Raw genomic sequence first — 21,144 nt, forward strand, 5'->3', positions numbered from 1 at the left:
TTCTTGCGAACCTGAAAAGACGTTCATCAAGGAACAAGTGCCCGGCGAAAGAAGGGGACAAGTCAACTTCTCCGAGTTTTGATGTACATCTTTGTCACTGTTTTAAGTAAGTAAATTAGCAAGTTATAAACTCCCTTCAAAGGGTAGATCAGTAACAGTTTTGACTAAAATTGCGTTAGTTTAGACCCAGTAACTGGGGCGCTGTACTCCTTTTAAACAATTTTTGACTTCATCTGTCGTACTACACTGTTATTCTGCTGTGTAAAAAAACGTTGTGTAAAATATTTTTTAAACAACTTGTGTAATTTGTACACAACGTTGTGTACTCATTTCCAAGTTGTGTACAATGCTAGTTGTGTAAGGTAAGTTAAATATTATAAATCGATAAACCCTCCAAAACTGAATTTACACAACTATTGTGTAAACTTTGAAGCACGTGATCAAAAAGCAACCAATCACGAAGTACCTTTGCTTGGCAAACAAAACGGACAAAACAAAATGGCTAACGTACTTTGCCGCTACTGTCGACAAAAGCAGCTAGGATTCGAAGATTTTGTTCATTGTGGCGGTAAGTAAATAACAATTCACTGGTTTTAACGAAGAGTACCGTAATAAGGACCATTTTGTGTGGGTATCTGTCAGTTGGCTTTCGGTAAATTAGCATAAAATTATAAGTTTTTACCTCGTCGATGACAACGGGTTACGCGGATCGTAAAGGCCATTGTTACAACGCTGCACACTGTGCAGCGAAAATTTAGAGTTTGCATGTAACTATAAGATTTTTAACCCTCCGTAGTCAGATCAATATTGGGCCCAAGAGAGACGTCAACCCATGAGAAGTTTGGTCATTCAATGCAGACACTTTTAAAAATAAGTTTGACAGTTTTAACGTTAGTTATTCAAGTCAGTTTTGCTGTATTTTCCGACTAGTTCTATCGTTCAATCATGTCTATTTCGTCAACTCGACCTATCTCCAACTCAGAGTACATGTATAAAAATATTGATTTTTAGTCCCCCCGTGCACAACGCACACCGACAACCCGCGTGTGTTTCGGAGTGCTCCATGGTCTCACATGCACAGCATTGTGTGAAGGCTTGAACATTTTTCATGGACATTTTTTTGTATAGCTTCTGACGATTTGACATAAATTTTTCTTGCAAAACACTGTTTAGTTAGCTGAAAATAGTATTTATTTGGGCTTTTATAAGGGCTTGAAAATTATTATTCGGTATATGGAATTATTTGGTAAGATGCAAAGAAATTTTAACTGCAAAACATTGCAGGGAATTTTGGACTCGTTCATTGTGAAAAAATGCAAAGCAACTGGAAGAAAAACAATTATGCCCTTTGGCTCAGCACTAACCTAAAGTGGTGCTGGTGGGACTAGCTAGTGGCCCCTCATGTTGTTTTGTGTAGGCCTACTCTCAGCTACTTGATTCTGTGTTTTAAGTATCTGTTCATCCAGACTATTTCAAAACTGTCTTTGTTTTTAAACAGGGTGGTACGTAACAGATATCCAACACTACATGACCAGCATTCCTGCATTGAAGCACCAGCCACTGCCATTCATCCTCACTTGGTGGAACTTGCTACAGCCCAAACTAGTTTAGGATGAGTACTAGTTGGATTTTGAACGTCAAGCTATGGAGATTATTATGTGCTGGATGTAGAACAATCATGAACTATCAGCCACACTGTTCAATACACGCCTGTACTGTTAGGAAATGCAAGAAGAATAGCAAAAACCAGCTCCCTGGAACTACCAACATGACTATCTGGACGGACCGAGTAGATGAACTTGTTTCATTGGAGAGTTGAAAATGAACAATTGACTGCAAAACAGTATTTACAAGGGGAAGCTGGATGTTTGAAAAGTGGATAAGTTGTTTGTCATGTTGCATTCCTTTTTGCGTCATTTTATAACTAAATAACAGTTTATCTATAAAGTGACAAGACACAGCGTGTTGCTCTTGAAATTCGCAGTTGTTCCATAAAAAAACAGAATAAACTAGAGATTGAGAGTTTGTGAACAAACTCAAGGTGTTCGGTTTCCGGGAGTAAAAGCCTGGATTAAAAAACAAATATTACACCTTGCTTTTTTCTCAAGATTTGTAATAAATGATTCAAATTACAAAAACTGTCAAAACCACATGATTACGTCATCTAGTAAAAGTGTATGTTTGGTGACGTCATCAGTAATATTTGTTTTAAACCAGACCTTTGCCAGACTTGTATGGTGTGATGGTAAAGCATCAAAGGATGTTTATTTCGACCTAAAAGACAATAAACCACGCCCTTTCAAATCATTTCACAGTCACTTCCCGTTTAAACAGGTCAAAAGGTCAACGAAAGTTCACCAACATATCCATTTCTGTCAAGTACGTAAAGCCCTTTCATATGATGTACAGATTGTCAAAATAGCTTATGTAGTTTAGGAAATATGAACTTAGAAAATATTGACTGACGACTGAAGAAAAGACTGTAAGGGGCATGTATGTTTTAACCGCCTTGAACGAAGACTATTCTTCATGAAGCTTTTTCGCGCTCTATTGATAATATTTTAAAAAAGAAGTAAAAAAAAAATACGTGGATCAAAAATAATGATTTTTTGAAATAATAATTTGAATTTTTTTTGCTCAAGAATGGATGACGTCATCATGACCTAACTAACACATTATTCCACTCCTAATGCATATCTAACTATGTGCGAAGTTTCAAGTTCATACGAGTTTGGGAAGTGTGATTTTGTTCGAGGACAAGGGACGAAGAGAAGAAGAAGATGAAAATCTGGATTGTTTTATTGATTTGTTTGTATTAAAGTTTTGTTTAATCCGGCAGTTTATTTTAGCAAGACCACTCCTAATTGCTTGGGCCTTATGCTTTAACCATTCTGTTTTCTTTGAAAGTTTTGTATTGTAACATCCATGTCTGTGCATGGAGGTAGAAATAGATTAGTTTACGTAACGTCCTTTCCTACTAGAGAAAGTTTGAAAGGGCTTATGTTATTTTAGAGATTTTTTTTCTTCAAAATATTTAACTCAAAATAACTTGGATAGTTGTTTTAACAAATAATCAAAACAATTGATGATTATGCTAAGTTCAAGAAGTAATAGATATCGTAATACTGACGTGAATTCCGTGGGCCCAAAACGCCCTTCACCCGGGGGGAGTGGTCGATCGATGTAACGTCTCTATTCTTCTCGGTGTTTACCAAAACATGACCAATGTTCGTCATTTTGTACTGTTGTTTTCTCACATAATTAAAAATCCCACGAATCACTGAAGTAGGTGGCCATCTCAGCGAAACTTCGTCTTCAATTACACATTGACCACTAAGCCATCAGAACGGTAACATTTGAACAATTTGACGCTGAAGATTGAAATGAAATCGTTTTCGCAGCGTTCTGCATAGCTATATAGCTCTATGCATATCACGCTATGGCACAGAGTACAACAAACTTGGCAGCATGCCACCAAATAAATTATGCCTAGTACACTACACGTGCACGCCACAAGTGTTACGCACAATCAATGGGGAAATTTCGTAGTTCTTTATACAAGAAATTGTGAACTTTCAAACTCAATTTTGAACCAGAAGACGAGCTCAAAATGGGATCACGTCTGCGAGGCATTTACGAAGTTTTTAACGAACTTTCCGATGATGTGTCGATTGTAACAACCCATCATGTAGATCAAAAGTTATGATTTTTTGAAATAATAAACTTTAAAAAATTCATAACTCAAGAATTGATGACGTCATCGTGACATTACTCAAACGGTTTCTTCTCCTTATACATATCTAACTATGTGTGAAGTTTCAACTTTATATGTGCTTGGGAAGTGTGATTTTTTTAGCGGACAATCGCCGCTAATAAGCAGAATGGATGATCACTGGAGCGTGCTCTGCACGGCTGTTTCACTGCCAAATAAAGTGCGCCCTCTGTTGACCACTAGTGGTTAGTGAAGAAATGACGTCACTGCATCAAATTCGCGAACGGAATGGGCGTGGTATGTAGACATACAATTGTTGACGTAGTGGGAGGCTATGAATAAGATTGGTTTTTGATTGGTTAAAGACCTCAAGAAGCAATGAATATTCATATATAGTTTTTTTATTATTTAAAACAGATAAATAACTGGTCCTCAAGCCCCAGGGGCTTGAAAATTAATGGATAAACGAGATTACCAGGTGCATTCACAACGCGGAAGGATTCTACGCAAATTTTTGACTTTATTTTGCCACTATTCGAAAAACGTTTATATTTTAAAAGATCCGGTGGTTCATGGGTGACGATGATAAACAGTTTACTATTGAACAATTATGTAATCACTGGGAATGTAATCATTTGTGGGACATTGGTAGTATTCGAAAAAATGTGATTTTAAAATCACCATTTTACCATGGCTGAAAGTCTTTTGTGGCTTGTTTTTAACGTCACACGTGTGTTTGTGCATGTGTTTACGTGTGGCTTTTCGTCGTCGCGATGCCTTCGTTTGAAGTCATTCCCTGCCTACATCCATCGTTATCAACCAATTATCGAGACATCACTGAATTATTGGGTAAGTTGTGTTGTGAGATTAATGGAAATTATGTATATTTTAGTGGAAAATATGTCCTCATTGTTTCACTTTCAAAGAACGTTCTTGTAGAAAAACAGTCGTCGGTTGAAAAAGAACATACACGAATGTATACGTTAAAAGTTGTATGTACGGCTGTTTCATGCTTTATTTTTTTATCTCATTGCTCATGATCAAACCACCAGATCCACAATTAAAAAACATACATCATTATTTACACATAATTCATTGATTATTTACTTATACAGTTCATATCAGGGATAAAGCACCCCTTCCTTTATTTACATATAAGTTTGGATATTTGTTTTCAAATAGTTATGACATAATTTTATAAAATCAGTTTGCAATAAAAGCTTTCTGAATCTTTGATGACAATACCAATTACCAAGGACAACATTTTTTAAGATTTATCAAATGTCTGTTACAAAATATGTGTCATTATCATCGTTAGATGCAGTGTGCACACATCAAGGATGCGGTACAAGAATGAGTCAACAATTATCAAGCCAAAGCCAAAGGTCACGCAGAGTGTGTGCGTGCTTCAAACCGTTTACGGTGAGTTGATGGAGAGGTACTGTGTGGATCCCTTACTCCTACTTAGAACTTTGAGGTTGGTTCCGCTATCGTCTTTGTGGAGGGAGACGATAGCGGTACAAACCTCATACATGGTTCTACGAGTACAGTGTCCCTGGTAAACCGGTCACCTCAAGTCAGTCGTCTCAGTCTTCTCAGCCGACTTAAATTACATTTGAGGGAACGCTGCGGCAGCAGACTTGCACTTTGTTTTAATGATGGGAAATCTAGGTTGTGTGTATATTTTTTTGTAATGCTTTTATTATGCATGTTGCATCAAATAAAATGTTTTTTCGAAGAAAAGTACAAAATTTGCTACGTTATTTATTGCTTGTTAATTCCCCATGTTTATGCAGACCTCCGATAGATGATCTGTTGGATGACGTCTCATTATGACAGTGAGCTTCAGGTCTCAATTTATACTCGGCAGTCGGCACAGCTCCTGCAATTTGTATCACCAGTCAGAGAGATTTACAGAGCGATAAAGGTACCTGCCAAATAGACTGTTGATATAAGTGAATTTTTCGCCACCCATACATTTCACTCACTGTCGAGGCCATTTTATTTTATCCAAATTTTTATCTATCTATTTACAATGTACATTTGTATCTATCCTTCTATTATATATGTCATCAGTGTAGTCCATCATTGATAATTTTGATTGTTTTAATTTACAGATACCGTTGCAGTTTACCGAGGCAATCCTGCTCAAGGAGGCATTCTCTGATCATTGCTAGAGCCATGTCTGCTGTCATTGGCTGAGATACCTTGGGTGTACCATCTTCTGATTGCACGGCGAAGTCGGTCTTTCCATCATAAGCTGGCTGATGTACACAAACAAAATTAGTTATTGATAAAGATTAGTTATTGATTTAAGGAAGTAAGTAATAGTAAAGCCCTGTGTCTATATCATCAGACGTGCCGATTTGTTTTTCGTACATGTCCAAGCTATTTACTCACACGTAATAATTTTACTACCAGTGCAGTTAGGCACATCACATGACGCGTAATTTTGTAGTGGCGGAATATTTGTCTGAAAGCCAGCCTTTATCTTGAACAAACGTCATGTCACTATTGTGGAATGCCAATCAAAGCGCACACCAATTATTCACAATAAATTTGAATGCTCCTGCAGCTAGTGTGACAATTAAGATTACAGTTACTTTTGTGTTTAAAAAAAATGTTCAGCGTAATGAGATGAAGCAGTTTCATTCAAATTGTGTGATTTATTTATACTTTGTTAAAAATTAAACGTGAAAAATAAATCAAGTTTTTGAAAATGGATTGGATATTAAATTAAATCACTTTTTTTCTTACCTCAAGTCCAGTTAACTTACTTGGTCTCCAGTGTAGATGGCTATTAGATAGACTTGATCCAAATCCATGTATTGGAGACATCTACCTCCGGAGGGCTCCGTCCCATCAGGGTGGCAGGGAATTTTTACTTGCGCAATGTGTATTTTACGCCTGGTTCATACTTCCTGCGAATGCGATTGCGAAGCGTATTTGACGTGAATTTGACGTCACGACCCTCCTTCCGCAGCGATATTGGCAAGTGAGTAGAGCAGAGTTTAACTGCTGCGAATTATTCGTTGTGAATTTGTGACTTCAACATTCGCTTCGCACTCGCATGAAGTATGAACCGGGCTTTACACAGCTAGTGGGTAGTTGTTCTATACTCAAGTACATGGTTCTGTTAATTGCCAAATTAGCGTTTGCCTTTACCATTCTTTGATATGCACCAAAAATCTGCGCTGGTCATTATTTGACGCTAAATCGTAGATAACCTTGTGGAGTAAACAAGCGCACAGGCAAGGGCGTAAATACATGTTTTCGTAAGCCCCATTGTCATGGCTCTGCTAACTGCCGAAGGCCTATTAACGTCAGAGCACTTTAGGCACAAGCTTCCGTGCTAACGGTAAGCAGAGCCATGACATTTGGCCCCTGGTGCTGAAGGGTATTTGTTTTAATTCAGAATATGAGGTTGGGGGGGGGGGGGATTTGGTATAATAATGATGTTCAAATTCCTGAAATGTGTACTGTGCAGCCACTACCTCCCAATACAGTACCTCATTGCTGTATAAAATGTGTGTGGAGCCACATCATTTTTTGTGTGTAATTGGTTACTGAAGTCTTGAAGTAGGTTAGACCCAGTAACTGGGGCGCTGTACTCCTTTTCAACAATTTTTGACTTTATCTGTCGTACTAGCACGACAGATAAAGTCAAAAATTGTTGAAAAGGAGTACAGCGCCCCAGTTACTGGGTCTAGAAGTAGGTTATTTTTTTCGTTTTTGGAGGATTAACTAATTAAGTATGTGATCAGCAGCTTTAATCGTGTATTTTCATAATTTATTGACTACGAATTAATTTAACAACCCTTGCACCATAGTGAAAGGACATCTACATGTCGTACCTTGGAGGAATTATTCCTCCATGGTCGTACTGACCCAGTACAATATTGCAAAAACGCGAACAACGGCGAAGGTTTAGCATTCAGCGAGAGTTAATGTCCCATCTTTAAAAAATATTATAAATTAAATTTACAAAAATATAAATACATGAGTAAATGGAAGCTATTGAAAGTACATTTTTCTAGTACTTGGTCAAGTTTGCGAATAAATGGAGCTTTAGTTTTGGAGAAAACTACAATTTAAATCCGTTAAAGTTTTACGAACTCGCACACTCGTTGTTTGTACACTGCCCTGGATATAGCAGTAGTACACGTACGTAGGATAAATGCTCACGGGTTGGTACCCGGTACAGCCTTGTGAGCGGTGATACTACGCGTTTACATGCGTACCAGCGTGAAATAAACAAAACTTTGTGTCTGAAATTAGGTAAAAACAATGACGGACTAGGAAATAATCGTTTTTGTTTTCTCTGATTCTGAAAATTTGTGCAATGTCCCACAACCAATTTTACTGTGTTTGAATAAAATACAAGACAGTTAAGATAATAATAATAGTGTTGGTTACCAGACCACCGGCGTTTAACTTTTATAGTGCAATTTCTAACGAAAATTAAAACTAAAGAAAAACTTTAAAACGATGGCAGGCAACCACAAAAAAAATTGTTTTTTATAATTTCCGCCGCAAAATAGTCGGCTTTTATTATATTTATTCAAAGAATATTAACTTTACCAAACATAAACAATTATAGAAAGGACATATTGGTTTGTTTACGGGTTTAAATTAGGATTGTTTTGTATGGCCACCGCGTCGTTTACGAACGGAAGCGACGCCATTTTGTTTCTTAACCACCAGCTCGTCATTGGAGGTATGAAAAAACGAACAAATACATTTAGCCTACTTTGTTTACGCACATGCAACGGGAGTGAAACAGCCGTGAGAAGTCAAACACCAAATATGACAAAGCAAGAACTATCAGCCATACACAAACTCAAACACAACACAGACATCGTAATTAAACCTTACGATAAAGGTCAAGGCATTTGCATTTTAAACCGAACCGACTACCTACATGTGGGGTATCAACATCTTGAATCTGAGCACTACACACAGCTCAACCAAGACATGACACCACAAACCACAGCATCGGTTACACCAACTACTTATCGAAATGCATCGAAACAACTACATCAACAAACAAACGTTGGCATACCTAGACCCATCTCCCTTAAAATGCGAGTGTCCTACCATGTATTTTCTCCCGAAGATACATAAAACACCACCCCGGGCACACCATTTAATGGAAGACCAATTATTAGCGGGTGTTCTAGCCCAACTGCCAAAATCTCAGAATTTGTGGACTACTTCCTTCTCCCAATAGTAACAGCGCAACCAACCTACGTCCGCGACACAGCGGACATATTGCGCAAACTAGACGGAATAACTTTCCCACCACAAGTTTTGATAACTAGCATTGATGTTGTTTCCATGTATACAAACGTTCGCCAAACAGAGGCAATCGATAGCGTTTGTAATGCTTTAAACCGAAACCAAACCCCGTATTCAATCACAAAACCACCCTCCGATTATATCCGTAGACTCTTGGAACTGATCATAGGAAGAAACTGCTTCCAATTCGGTAACAATTACTACCTACAAAAAATCGGATGTGCCATGGGCTCAACTGCCAGCCCAGAAATTTGTGATATCACACTACACGATCTGGAAAAACAAATCCTTGAAAAAGCTGACCACATCCTCACTTGGTGGCGCTATAGAGATGACAAACTTGTCCTCTACGATAGCACTCTTGACAACTTCAAGAGCCTTATTCATACTATTAATCAAATACACCCAACCCTCAAATTTACATTCGAGGCATCCAATACTTCCATCAACTATCTTGACTTAACAATCTTCAAAGGTACGAGATTCAATGAAACTGGTATTTTAGACACAAAGGTCTATACCAAACCCACTGAAACCTACCAATACCTACACAAAACATCATCACACCCCCCACATGTGTTCAAAGCATTCGTATACGGAGAAACACTTCGTTATGCTCGAAACACAAACAACAAAGATGATTTCTTACTCAAAGTCAACAATTTTTCCGAAAAATTAACCACAAGAGGTTACAAAGCTTCGGAAATCGCCACAATCACTGGGAAAGTATCACACAATGAACGGTCAAACCTGATTCATAAACAACCAAATGAACAAAAAAGCAAAACCCCACTTGTCCTAAGTACGACATACAACCCACACATCAACCATGGTGATTTAAACCAAAAGCAATCAAAAAACACTGGTCTATGATACAACGCAACGAAATACTCTCGGGAATCTTTCCGGATCCCCCCTTCATTGCATACAGAAAAGACCAAAACATACGAGAAAAATTGATCAGAGCCAAACTAAACCAGAGTCCAACCGACTCAACTTCCCAACAGCTCAATCATACGTCACATGATTCAGGATTTTTTGACGATCCCGATGACACGCTTGACATCCTAGTTTCTCTACTAGAGGAACAATTCACCAATGATCAGGAAATCACTCCCACAAATTCACAACCTCCACCCTAAACCTAACGGCAAACACAACCCGTAACCTTTCTTTCTCTTTTGATATTGGAGACCTATAGATTCAATTTGAATCACCCACACCGCAACTGAAGAGTGCACGAAATTGAGGCACGAAAGCATGTTATTGCTATAATTATAAAGGGGATCTGAAAAAATATCCCCGCGGTCTCACCCCAACCCACACAAACCAATGACGCAACCGTCAGAACGGCTTCCTCGGTTACCCCAAATATATCCACCCACAACACATTTTACGGTCAACCCAACTGACAGAGATATATTTAAACTGACATGGGCCCCACCCATACACCTTGCAAACATTTTGTTTTGCAAACCTATGGTATCAAGTCAACAATCTCAAAATGTCACTGAATTGGACAGCGCCATCATTTATTTACTATCATACACATCCGAAAATCGCAGACTTGTCAATCGCTCCACGATGCGGAGTTAAAAATCATCGATTTGGAGTTTAAAAAATGATCGTGAGTACAATTAAATGCCTGATGTTACATCCTAGACGTATCGAGAATAGAGTAGGTGATTTTTGAGCTAGTTTGTTTGGTCTTTTTGTCATTTTGAGGCATTTTTTGTGGCTGGGTGTCGCGAAAAACAGGGTATTTGTTAAAATTCTGTGCCGTTCCCTGGGGCGCTAGTACGACAGATGAAGTCAAAAATTGTTTAAAAGGAGTACAGCGCCCCAGTTACTGGGTCTAGCGTTAGTTAGACTATTGTTGTACAGCAACATTACATAATTGGTAAGAAATAAACTCGTCCAAGATCACAGATTTAGATCAAACTTATAACACGGTCTAACCATGAATGTAATATTTGATGAGAAATAAATAAAACTAATTTCCCGTTTGGAGCGTTTTATTCAATTTTTTTTTAATCAATGTCATGTTTTGCTGATTTTTTTTAGATCGTCAAGATGGCAACCGCCACCACCGCCATGCACTGTTTGTTTATTGCAATCTGCACCATCAGTTTACTCTTGATGGCGTCGTTTCTGCTTGATCGAAATCAAAGTGAGTGTTTTCTTCAAACAATTGTAGTTAGAATCTTGAATTGTTGTACTCTCCTAAAAGGAATTGCTTATGTCCTCGTGGAGACGGTGGGTTGTAAAATCCATTTTGTGCTGACAATATTGGGCTTGTACAGAAAGGTATAGCATAAAAGCGATAGGTTGCCGCGATAAGTAACCGGCCCTGAAATGGTTTTCTGTAGTGGTTTTCTGTGGTGCTTTTAACTTGAAAGGGAAACTTATTGATTGACTCTTGAACTTTTATTCTCTGCTCAATTTTATACGGGGAGTCCCTGGGCCCGTCGAGTATTCTCCCTCCAAGTAAAAACACCCCTTCACAGGTCTAATTTTCAAAACGTCCGAGCATCAATCTTGAAAAATGTCCCTACACCTCTCAGCAAATAGGACCATTTATTTCAGGGCCTATGTCATCCAAAATGCCTAAAGCTGGAAGTCAACAACCCCCATCACAATTGGGCAAAATTTTTACACTGAAACACTTTCTGGGGGCTCTCAAATCTGTCTAATATAGAATATTTTCAGGGCCTACAAAATATTAATGAGCTCCACACTTGTTACACCGTATCAACTAGACGTTTGCTCAGGTATGGCGTTTCATGCGAGATACCTTTTTAAAATGATGATATTTTGTCAATTTGTCCTGAGACAGTTTGGAAGCTCCATGCCTCTTATTATGGCTGGCAGTGTTTCTCTCTTGCTTCTGTTTTGACCTCAGACACATGTACATTCTAACTTCTTTGGCCGAGTGGTTAAGAGCATCGAATTCAAGTTCTGGTGCTAATTCACCGGAGTGTGGGTTCGAATCCCGGTCGTGACACTTGTGTCATTGAGCAAGATACTTTACTATAATTGCTTCTCTTCACCAAGGGGTATAAATGGGTACCTGAGGTTGATATTGTGAATGAAAAAGCCTTTGGAGCGATATAAACTGTTGCCCATGTTGTATACTCCAAAGGGAGCTGAGAAACATTAAAAAGGGATGTTATTGGCCCTATGACCAGGGCACTAATGTAAAGCGCATTGATACGGTTATTGGGAAATGTGCTATTTAAAAATATTGGGAAATGTATTTAAAAATTTCATGTTGTTGTTGTTGTTGTTGTTTGTTGTTTGTTGTTTGTTGTTTGTTGTTTGTTGTTGTTGTTGTTTGTTGTTGTTTGTTGTTGTTTGTTGTTGTTTGTTGTTGTTTGTTGTTGTTTGTTGTTGGTTGGTTGTTGGTTGGTTGTTGGTTGTTGGTTGTTGGTTGTTGGTTGTTGGTTGTTGGTTGTTGGTTGTTGGCTGTTGGCTGTTGGCTGTTGGCTGTTGGCTGTTGGCTGTTGGCTGGCTGGCTGGCTGGCTGGCTGGCTGGCTGGCTGGCTGGCTGGGTGGTGGTGGGTGGTGGTGGGTGTTGGTGTTGGTGTTGGTGGTGGTGGGTGGGGGTGGGTGTTGCTGTTGCTGTTGCTGTTGCTGTTGCTGTTGGTGTTGCTGTTGTTGTTGTTTTGGACATCAATAATTATTATTTTATTTTTCACCGAAACAGGCATGTCGCCTTCCAGCCGCTCATTTCGTTACCCTGCAACTGCTGGACAACATGAGGTACGTACAATTTCAAAAATAAATTATCCATAATGTAAGGGTGCGGGATAACATTAATACTAAATACATGTAATAATAATAATAATTAGAAAACGGCTGCTTACATACATGCTTTATGAAATTGGGCCCTGCGTTCCTGGAAGTGGAATGGTGATCGCGAGTAACGAATTCACGGCGGTAAACAGAGCCATGACATTGGGTGGGCCAAGATGCTTTGCGCTAATGTTCGGTGTGGGAAACATGCTGTCCACAAACACAGATTAACGTGAAATTCCTTATGAAACAATGTATGTCATTGAAATAATTATAGTGGCCCATAATGAAACAAAGTGTACAAGGTAGGCATACGACGGGTTATTAATAGGGTTTTTTTGAAAAAAAATTCGGCTTAATTCATTTTGTGTGTCGTCCCCCCCCCCCTTCCCTTTTTGTCTCTCTCCTTTTTTGCTCATCCCTTTTTTTCCTGACAGGGGGAGGGGGCCGGGCGCCCCCTACGCCCCTGGATCCGCGCCCGTTATTAGTCCTCACATCAAATAATAATAAATAATAATAAGACTTGTAATGTGCACGTATCCCCCATGCAGTAACCCCCCCTCCCCCCCAAAAAAAAATAAAAATAATAAATAATAAATAAATAAAATAAAAAATAAATTGAACGAAACTTTGAACGTAAATGTCAAAGACTAGTCTTCTCCTCACTTGGTGTATCTGAACATAAATGCATAAAATAACAAACCTGTGAAAATTTGAGCTCAATTTGTCGACCAAGTTGCAAGATAATAATGAAAGAAGAAAAAACAGCCTTGTCACACGAAGTTGCGCGTTTAGATGGTTGATTTCAAGACCTCAAGTTCTAAACCTGAGGTCTCGAAATCAAACTCTTGGAAAATTACTTCTTTCTCGAAAACTACGTCACTTCAGAGGGAGCCGTTTCTCACAATGTTTTATACTAGTCTATCAACAGCTCCCCATTACTCGTCACCAAGTAAGGTTTTCTGCTAATAATTATTTTGAATAAATACCAATAGTGTCCACTTCCTTTTAAGAAGTTCGTGAATAGCATATTGACTCAACTTTTAAAGTAATTAAGACCATTTTCCCCCAAAACACAGGAATCAAAGTCAGACACTTCCATTACCACTGAGTTAGCTGAAGCAACTTCTTTACTAACTCCTTCAACTGCTTTGGAACTTGAACATATCATGGGACAGGAACAGGATCGTCGAAAGCGGACGCTGGCTGAAGAATGTCGCCGCATTAACCCATCAGAACCAACTGGCAACTACAGATATTTACACGTCAACGACAAACATAAACTCCTCTTTCATTTCATCCCCAAGGTGTCTTCCACGACTTGGAAGACAATCTTGAGTACACTTAACAATGAGACTGGAAATGTAAAGCCGGTACTGTTTAATTACAAACAAGATGACGCCCGGTTGAAGAGCTACCGTAAGGTGCTGTTTATACGAGAACCCATGAGCAGGTTACTTTCTGCGTACTTGAGTAAACTTCGCAATAGGTCTCGTCTGCAACGGATCTGGGAGCGGAGTTATGGCAGCGACATTTCCAGGCGTTACAGAGGCGTTAAAAACCAGACGCTCAAAGAAGGACAATGGTTTGATATAACATTCGTTGAATTTAGCAAATACATCACTGATCTGGGTAGTGGGTTTATAAGTAATGATATTACTGATCACTGGCTGCCACAGTATAAACTATCACGGCCTTGTCATGTCAAATACGATTTCATCGGCCATTTTGAAAATCTTGCAGTTGAAGGTCCGTTCGTTCTGCGATGGCTAGGTGTCGACAACATCGTCCACTTTCCAGAATACCATAGTTCAAACGCAAAACAACAGTTTTTGAAATATTACAAATCGATATCGCCGGATTTGATGAGGAAACTGATAGATTATTACCATGTGGACTATAGATTATTTGGATATTCACCCGATGACGCCATGAGCCAGGTTCTACAAGGTGTTTGATGTACCGTACACCATTATCCTATGAATCTATGGAGCACAACTAATACTAGTCTTGATTGAAGACGTTCATTCTGTTAACGTAATTACCGATATCGCAACGCACACGAATTACTGGGAAAGAGAGCCTGCCCCAGTCCTTGTGGTTTATATTAATCAAATCTCCTCAAATTTAAATACAGAAACCCTGAGATTGTGACAGTTTCTTCTAATTATAGAATCTATTCACTGCATGACCTAAGAACCTAATAATTCAAAAGTTATTGATAATCAGCTTGGCACATGATATATGTATATTTCTGTATATTTATAGGGGAGTCATGGCCGAGCGGATAAGAGCACCAACTCAGACTCTGGTGCTTCTGTTCAGGAGAGTGTGGGTTCGAATCCCGGTTGTGACACTTGTGTCCCTGAGCAAGACACTTGACTTTAATTGTTCTTGTGATTGATTTAGCCGAGTAGCGCAAATTTGTTGCACAGGCTGTATACTCCCAGCGAGCTAAGATTGTTTCGGGAATGATTTAAAGACAGTGGACACTATTGGTAATTGTCAAAGACCAGTCCTCTCACTTGGTGCATCTGAACATGTGCATTAAATAGCAAACCAGTAAAAATTTGAGCTTGATTGGTCGTCGAAGTTGCGAGATAACTATGAAAGAAAAAACATCATTGTCACACATCCTTGTGTGCTTTCAGATGCTTGATTTCGAGACCTCAAATTCTAAACTTGAGGAATCAAATTCCTGGAAAACTACTTCTTTCTCAAAAACTACGTCACTTCAGAGGGAGCCGTTTTTTACAATGTTTTATACTATCAACCTCTCCCCATTACTTATTACCAAGTAAGGTTTTATGCTTATAATACCTTACTTATCAATAGTGTCCACTGCCTTTAAGGCCCAGTGACAAGGGGTAATAATAACGTTGGAAGCGCTTTGAGACGCCTTTCAGTTGTGAAAAGCCCTTCATAAAAACTGGAGTAATGCAATGCTTTACTAAATTTGTGCTACTTTTTTAACTGTTGTGTATTTTTAAAACCATATTGTTATTTTTGCTAGTATTTTTATCCTGTATTTTAATGTTTTTCTTGGCTGTACAACGCTTTGAAACAGTGTTAAAGCGCTTTATAAATGCATTTAAGTTAAGTTAAGTTAAGCTAAGCTATTGTTATTATTATTTAAAGTGGTCAAAACAGTGTGGTTACCTGGAACTTCTGATGTACAGACACCGCTAATAAATAAAGGATACTTTATATTTATTTATATTGTAATGTTTACTTTATTTTTCCTTCATGCGAAAATGTGCAAAAACAGACATGTATTGTTAAAAAAATAAAACACCATAAAATAATATGTACATGTACATGAATTTTGTTTTCATCATTAATGACTCCCTTTGTTGTTGGGGTCACAAACATTCTTTACAACATAGTTTGGGCAGTTCCATTTGGGAAAATGGTTGATTGATCATGTGTTACTGTTTACCTGTTCTATTTGATAAATTTCCTTTCTTGCTTTCTTCATGGTCTGTTTAGACCGTATCAAAAAAGACGTTATCATTCAAATACCTTCCCACTTCATTTGAATTCCTTCGTTATATTCGTTACCATTCAAATATCTGCCAACCACACGGCGTCTGTGAGCATGTGCATGTACATGTGCCATAGAAATCAAATCGGGAACACTGCATACTGCGTGATTCATTGATGTACACACTTACACCCGCATACCGCCTGCCCTACAATATTTTCACTCTCATAGCAACAAATAGCCTTGCTCAAGGCAGTCGAATTATTCACTCCGAAAAAAGACCGCCGTTGTATAAAACCCACCCGTATTCACTCTGCATAACATCCCACGACACGGTGCCCCGTACACTATCCGCATGCGGAGGCCGTCAGGCCGACAGCCTTGTAGGGTCTGTGTTGAAGCCACTGACCTCATTACTATAATAAGCGAAGAGTTCCCACGGTCAGCTCATTACCATAATGCCCGCGAAAGACGAGACATGTCTACATCATCACACACCACCACCACGGACGCTCAGCGAGCATGATAGGCGTGCGTGATTGGACGTCAAAATGAATAATTCATTTGCCTCACATCCTGTGTTGTCTGATAGGTCTGACGAACGATATACATATTCATGAGCTGCATAGTAGCATATCCGAGAGCCCCCCCAATTTTTTCCACTAGTGGAATTTTTTCAATACAACACATTAAACCCGGAAGATACAGACCCGACAAGGCTGTCGGCCTGACGGCCTCCGCATGCGGTTAGTGGTACGAGTGCGATGACTTGTGTGAACAGTATACGTACGATCTGACAGTGTGTATACGGTTGGGTCATGCAGTGTGATCGCATGCACCACGAACAGGGTATATGGGTGGGTTTACAGCGGCGTCTTTTCTGAGCGAATAATGCGACTGCCTTGAGCAAGGCTAAGCAACAAAGGGGTTATTTGATACGGTCTATTATGAACCTTATCGATCACCTGACCTTGATTGACCAATCAGATGATCCCTGACATGGAATGTCAGCTGATTCTCTTTTTCTCCATTTATTGACCAATGACTTCACTCCACACAGATTGTGTTTTTTTACATCAACTCCCATTGGCTCACGTCGCTTGATGACCTCATTTCCACGAACCAATCACAATCAACTGAACAATGGTTACATGCAGTCGAGTCCACCACTCAGAGTCAACGTGAAGCATTTTGAAATGTTGAAGATCCTGATGACATCAATTCACCTCTCAGTATTTTAAGCTACTCTCGACTGACAATTCAAACACGCTTTCTTTTGTTGCAACACTTCTCCCATTGGACTCCTTCTGATGACCTCATCATTCTAAACCAATCAGCTTTTGAGCTGGTGTGTACTTCCAGTCCGTTTCGGCTAGGTAGTCCAATCGCTTCTTTAAGTCTTCCAAGCGCTGCTGGTGCAACTCTGCAGCAGAAGAAAAACATTTGATCATTGAGTATAAATATAATGAAAATTTAAAGCAGTATAAAAAAACTTTGAAACATACACCAAAAACTGTAAGACATAACTAAACGTTGTTGGGTCACTTTGAACCTTGACCACTTCATACCCTGGAAACTTCAAACCTTTTGCAAGGTATGAAGTGAATTTGGAGACTTCACAGCCTGAACACTTCATACCTTCTTAAAAAGACACTTCGCACCTTCTTGCGACACTTCGTACTAGGCATTGGGGACTAGTGCGACTGGCGTCATACCGCGATTATTAAATCATTAGTCGGGCCGCGACTACCGTTTTTCAACTACTCGATTAATCGTGCCACCACGCACGACTAACTACAAAAATATTATTGTGTCGCTCAGGACTAATCACGACAACATAATTTAATTACAAAACACAATCATTCGTCAGTGACATAATCTTTCCGCCCTTTCACCTTGAATTTTACAAAATTTTAACAATTCAAGGCCTTATAAGGTGGTTTGTTTTGCCCCCAAAAGTACAAAAACATGAAAAAATACGTATTCGTTTGAAGGAAAAAAAAGGTAACGGTACAAAGTGACTGTACAAAGTGACGATACAAAGTGACGGTACAAAGTGACGGTACAAAGTGACTGTACAAAGTGACGGTACAAAGTGACGGTACAAAGTGACAGTACAAAGTGACGGTACAAAGTGACGGTACAAAGTGACGGTAAAAAGAGACGGTACAAAGTGACGGTACAAAGTGACGGTACAAAGTGACGGTACAAAGTGATGGTACAAAGCGACAGTACAAAGTGACGGTACAAAGTGAAGGTACAAAGTGACGGAACAAAGTGACAGTACAAAGTGACGGTACAAAGTGATGGTACAAAGCGACAGTACAAAGTGACGGTACAAAGTGAAGGTACAAAGTGACGGAACAAAGTGACAGTACAAAGTGACGGAACAAAGTGACAGTACAAAGTGACGGTACAAAGTGACTCAGCTGACGATAACAAATGACCAACTTTGTCAGTGACCCAGAAGGGTCTGAAGAGACCAAGGTACAAAGTGACTGACATCCTATCAAACTCTTCATTAACCTAATCTCAGCATAAGTATCAATGAAGAACAAATTTCCTTGTAAACTATTACTATAGTAGCGCATATAAATGTTGCACAGGCTGCATACTCCCCACCAGGGAGTTGAGATGGTTTAAGGAGTGATTTAAGGCCCAGTGACCAGGGGTACTATAATGTGAAGCGCTTTTTTATATAAAAACGGATTATTATTATTATCATCACACTGTAGTGCTATAAAGAAATAGGTCCGACCCTTAGTCTCATATTACTTCAAAACAGAGTTCCACAGTGAGAGCTTTGATACGCCCCTGATGTGATAAAGCGCTATATTATATATAAGAACCTAGTATTATTATTATTTTTAATTATTCAATGAATCTCTTCAGTTAATAAAATTAAACCTACTCTTTCCCCTGAATTCCTTCCAAAGTTTGTAAATTTATGTCCAGTCAAAATAATGTTCAGCGCTTAGACCAAATTAAAAAAAATACCAGATCGTCCCCGCCCGCATCCTTTTTGGGGGGCCGCATCCTTTTAATACTTTTTTTTTTTTTTTTTATATAAAAGAAATGTGTTTTACTTTATTGTAGTTTTAATTTTAAATCCATCCTTTTAAAAAGACTGCAAGGAGCTTTTCCTGAATCTAACGTGATGCTCTCGAACACTTGTAACCGTCTGTTTCAACAAAATTAGTGAATGCCTACCACCAAATCTTTTTAGTGTAAGAATCCAACCCTGTTAATCAGGGTCCTCATGCAACAAATACATATAAAATAATTTTGCGGTGGGTTCAAACTGAAGAATCAGTGGCCTGTTTGATTTGAAATACTAAACGGCCATCTTGCAAAAGGGCATTATTGGTCTAAATAGTTTTAGGCCTAGCCTATGTTCCCTAAGACTAGACTAGACTAAAGACTAAGAGTTTGTTTTGTCTAAATGCAAACCCTACCAATGCTTACCCTACACCTGTTTTTCCAACTGGAGTTAACTGGGACGAGCAGGATTATCCAGAAAGTATTTGGAGGTAGACTTCCAAAATTTGTTTTGTTTGCCGGCCAAGGTTTTTTAGTTTAATCGCCTTTATCGTCTGCCTACACCTCCTGTTCCAGTCCCACGGACAAGGAAAATATTTCTCATGAAGAAAAAAAGACTTGAATTCGGTTTTACGAAAACCGGCGATTTTTTTTTCTAAACAAAGCTCCTACAAACTGACGATAACCCTAACACAAGTATTTTATTTACTATTTTCAGTCTGTGCCTCCTAGCTTAGTCAGGCCCGGCCCTTTACTACCGAACTGCTTAAAAAAAAAAGTAAACTAAAACTTATTTTAAAAATAAAACGTTGTTAACAAGCTCTCTCGTTTCACACTGGCTGTGGGACATTGGGGGGGGGGGCGCATAAAAAAGGTATATAATTTTGAACACAAATAAAACAACAATTTACACATAGCCTACACATCATTCATAGATAGGATAATAGTTTTAATAAGTAAAGGAAAAGTTTACGTATGGCGCCACCACTTTTTCATTCGAAATAAAATAATATAGTATCTAATTTACCTGATTGATATATCCCTTTTTGTAAAACGTATGGCGCCACCACTTTTTCATTCGAAATAAAATAATATAGTATCTAATTTACCTGATTGATATATCCCTTTTTGTAAAAATTAGTGAAAAAGTGGTGGCGCGATACGGAAAGTTATCCAAAAACAATACAAACGAATGAATGAAATTGAGCTGAAGGTAAAATTAAAAAATCATACCTTTTTGGGCATTCTTCATACACGCTTCAAATGCATGCTCGATCTGTATTCTGTTGAGCAGTTTCCAAGAATCTGAAAAAAATTCCAGTAAAGTTACATTTTGTTATCATTACCAAAAAGGACTAAAATTTGTCGTTTTCACGAAACTGGTTAAACACAGAAAGTAAATTGAATTGAACACTCACTATTTCAATAGCTATGCCAATTCATGAATACCATGAATGACAGTCTGTTTGTTGAATAAAAGTTATAAAACAACGTACCTAATGACAAGTTGTATAATTTTAAACAATCTTAATACCTGGTTGATCATGTTGGTTGCCTTCTACAGCTGTGGGTGAACGAAAAAGTGCTTTTCTGGGGTTCTCAAAGTCCGGCTTTCTGGAAGAACTGGCCATTTCTTTTACATGAAAATCGCGCCCTCTTATGACGTCGTCACATGAAAAAAAAACATATCCGAAAAAAGACAAACGTATATATTTATGTTAAACTTCCCACAGTCCTTCCTTTATTCAAACGCAATACAATAAATGAGAACACACGGGCTTGTTTTGGATGCCCTATTTTCTTCCTAAATTGAAAT

General features: G+C 38.6%; 3 protein-coding genes across 3 annotated transcripts in view; 2 read left to right on the plus strand and 1 right to left on the minus strand.

Moving 5' to 3' along the window:
• Positions 1–16,798, plus strand: part of LOC139952848 (carbohydrate sulfotransferase 14-like) — a 76,973-nt gene extending 60,175 nt beyond the window's left edge. The window contains exon 5 of the mRNA XM_071952106.1: positions 16,677–16,798. The gene's annotated coding sequence lies outside the window, so the exon portion shown is untranslated. The remainder of the gene's footprint in view (positions 1–16,676) is intronic.
• LOC139952847 (carbohydrate sulfotransferase 14-like) lies at positions 18–15,918 on the plus strand. The gene is made up of 4 exons (XM_071952104.1): positions 18–106; positions 11,075–11,180; positions 12,717–12,772; positions 13,885–15,918. Exons 2-4 carry the CDS (start codon positions 11,084–11,086, stop codon positions 14,761–14,763), a joined length of 1,032 nt encoding a protein of 343 aa, XP_071808205.1. The 5' UTR covers positions 18–106; positions 11,075–11,083; the 3' UTR covers positions 14,764–15,918.
• On the minus strand, positions 16,102–20,984 carry LOC139952850 (uncharacterized). Its single transcript, XM_071952108.1, has 3 exons — positions 20,863–20,984; positions 20,562–20,633; positions 16,102–17,712 (listed from the first exon to the last, which is right to left on the minus strand). The coding sequence occupies exons 1-3, from the start codon at positions 20,957–20,959 to the stop codon at positions 17,609–17,611; spliced, it is 273 nt and encodes a 90-aa protein (XP_071808209.1). The 5' UTR covers positions 20,960–20,984; the 3' UTR covers positions 16,102–17,608.
• Positions 20,985–21,144: the final 160 nt, after the last annotated feature.

The sequence above is a fragment of the Asterias amurensis genome, chromosome 21, assembly GCF_032118995.1.
Source record: "Asterias amurensis chromosome 21, ASM3211899v1".
Taxonomy (NCBI): Eukaryota; Metazoa; Echinodermata; class Asteroidea; order Forcipulatida; family Asteriidae; genus Asterias; species Asterias amurensis.

What these genes read in the sequence shown, in the direction of transcription:
- LOC139952850 (XM_071952108.1), bottom strand. Translation starts at nt 20,959, where the DNA reads ATGGCCAGTTCTTCCAGAAAGCCGGACTTTGAGAACCCCAGAAAAGCA. An exon ending in CAACCAACATGATCAACCAG is followed by an intron (nt 20,634 to 20,862) that starts GTATTAAGATTG and finishes AATTTTTTTCAG; the next exon opens with ATTCTTGGAAACTGCTCAAC. An exon ending in TATGAAGAATGCCCAAAAAG is followed by an intron (nt 17,713 to 20,561) that starts GTATGATTTTTT and finishes CTTCTGCTGCAG; the next exon opens with AGTTGCACCAGCAGCGCTTG.
- LOC139952847 (XM_071952104.1), top strand. Translation starts at nt 11,084, where the DNA reads ATGGCAACCGCCACCACCGCCATGCACTGTTTGTTTATTGCAATCTGC. An exon ending in TCTGCTTGATCGAAATCAAA is followed by an intron (nt 11,181 to 12,716) that starts GTGAGTGTTTTC and finishes TCACCGAAACAG; the next exon opens with GCATGTCGCCTTCCAGCCGC. An exon ending in CAACTGCTGGACAACATGAG is followed by an intron (nt 12,773 to 13,884) that starts GTACGTACAATT and finishes CCCAAAACACAG; the next exon opens with GAATCAAAGTCAGACACTTC.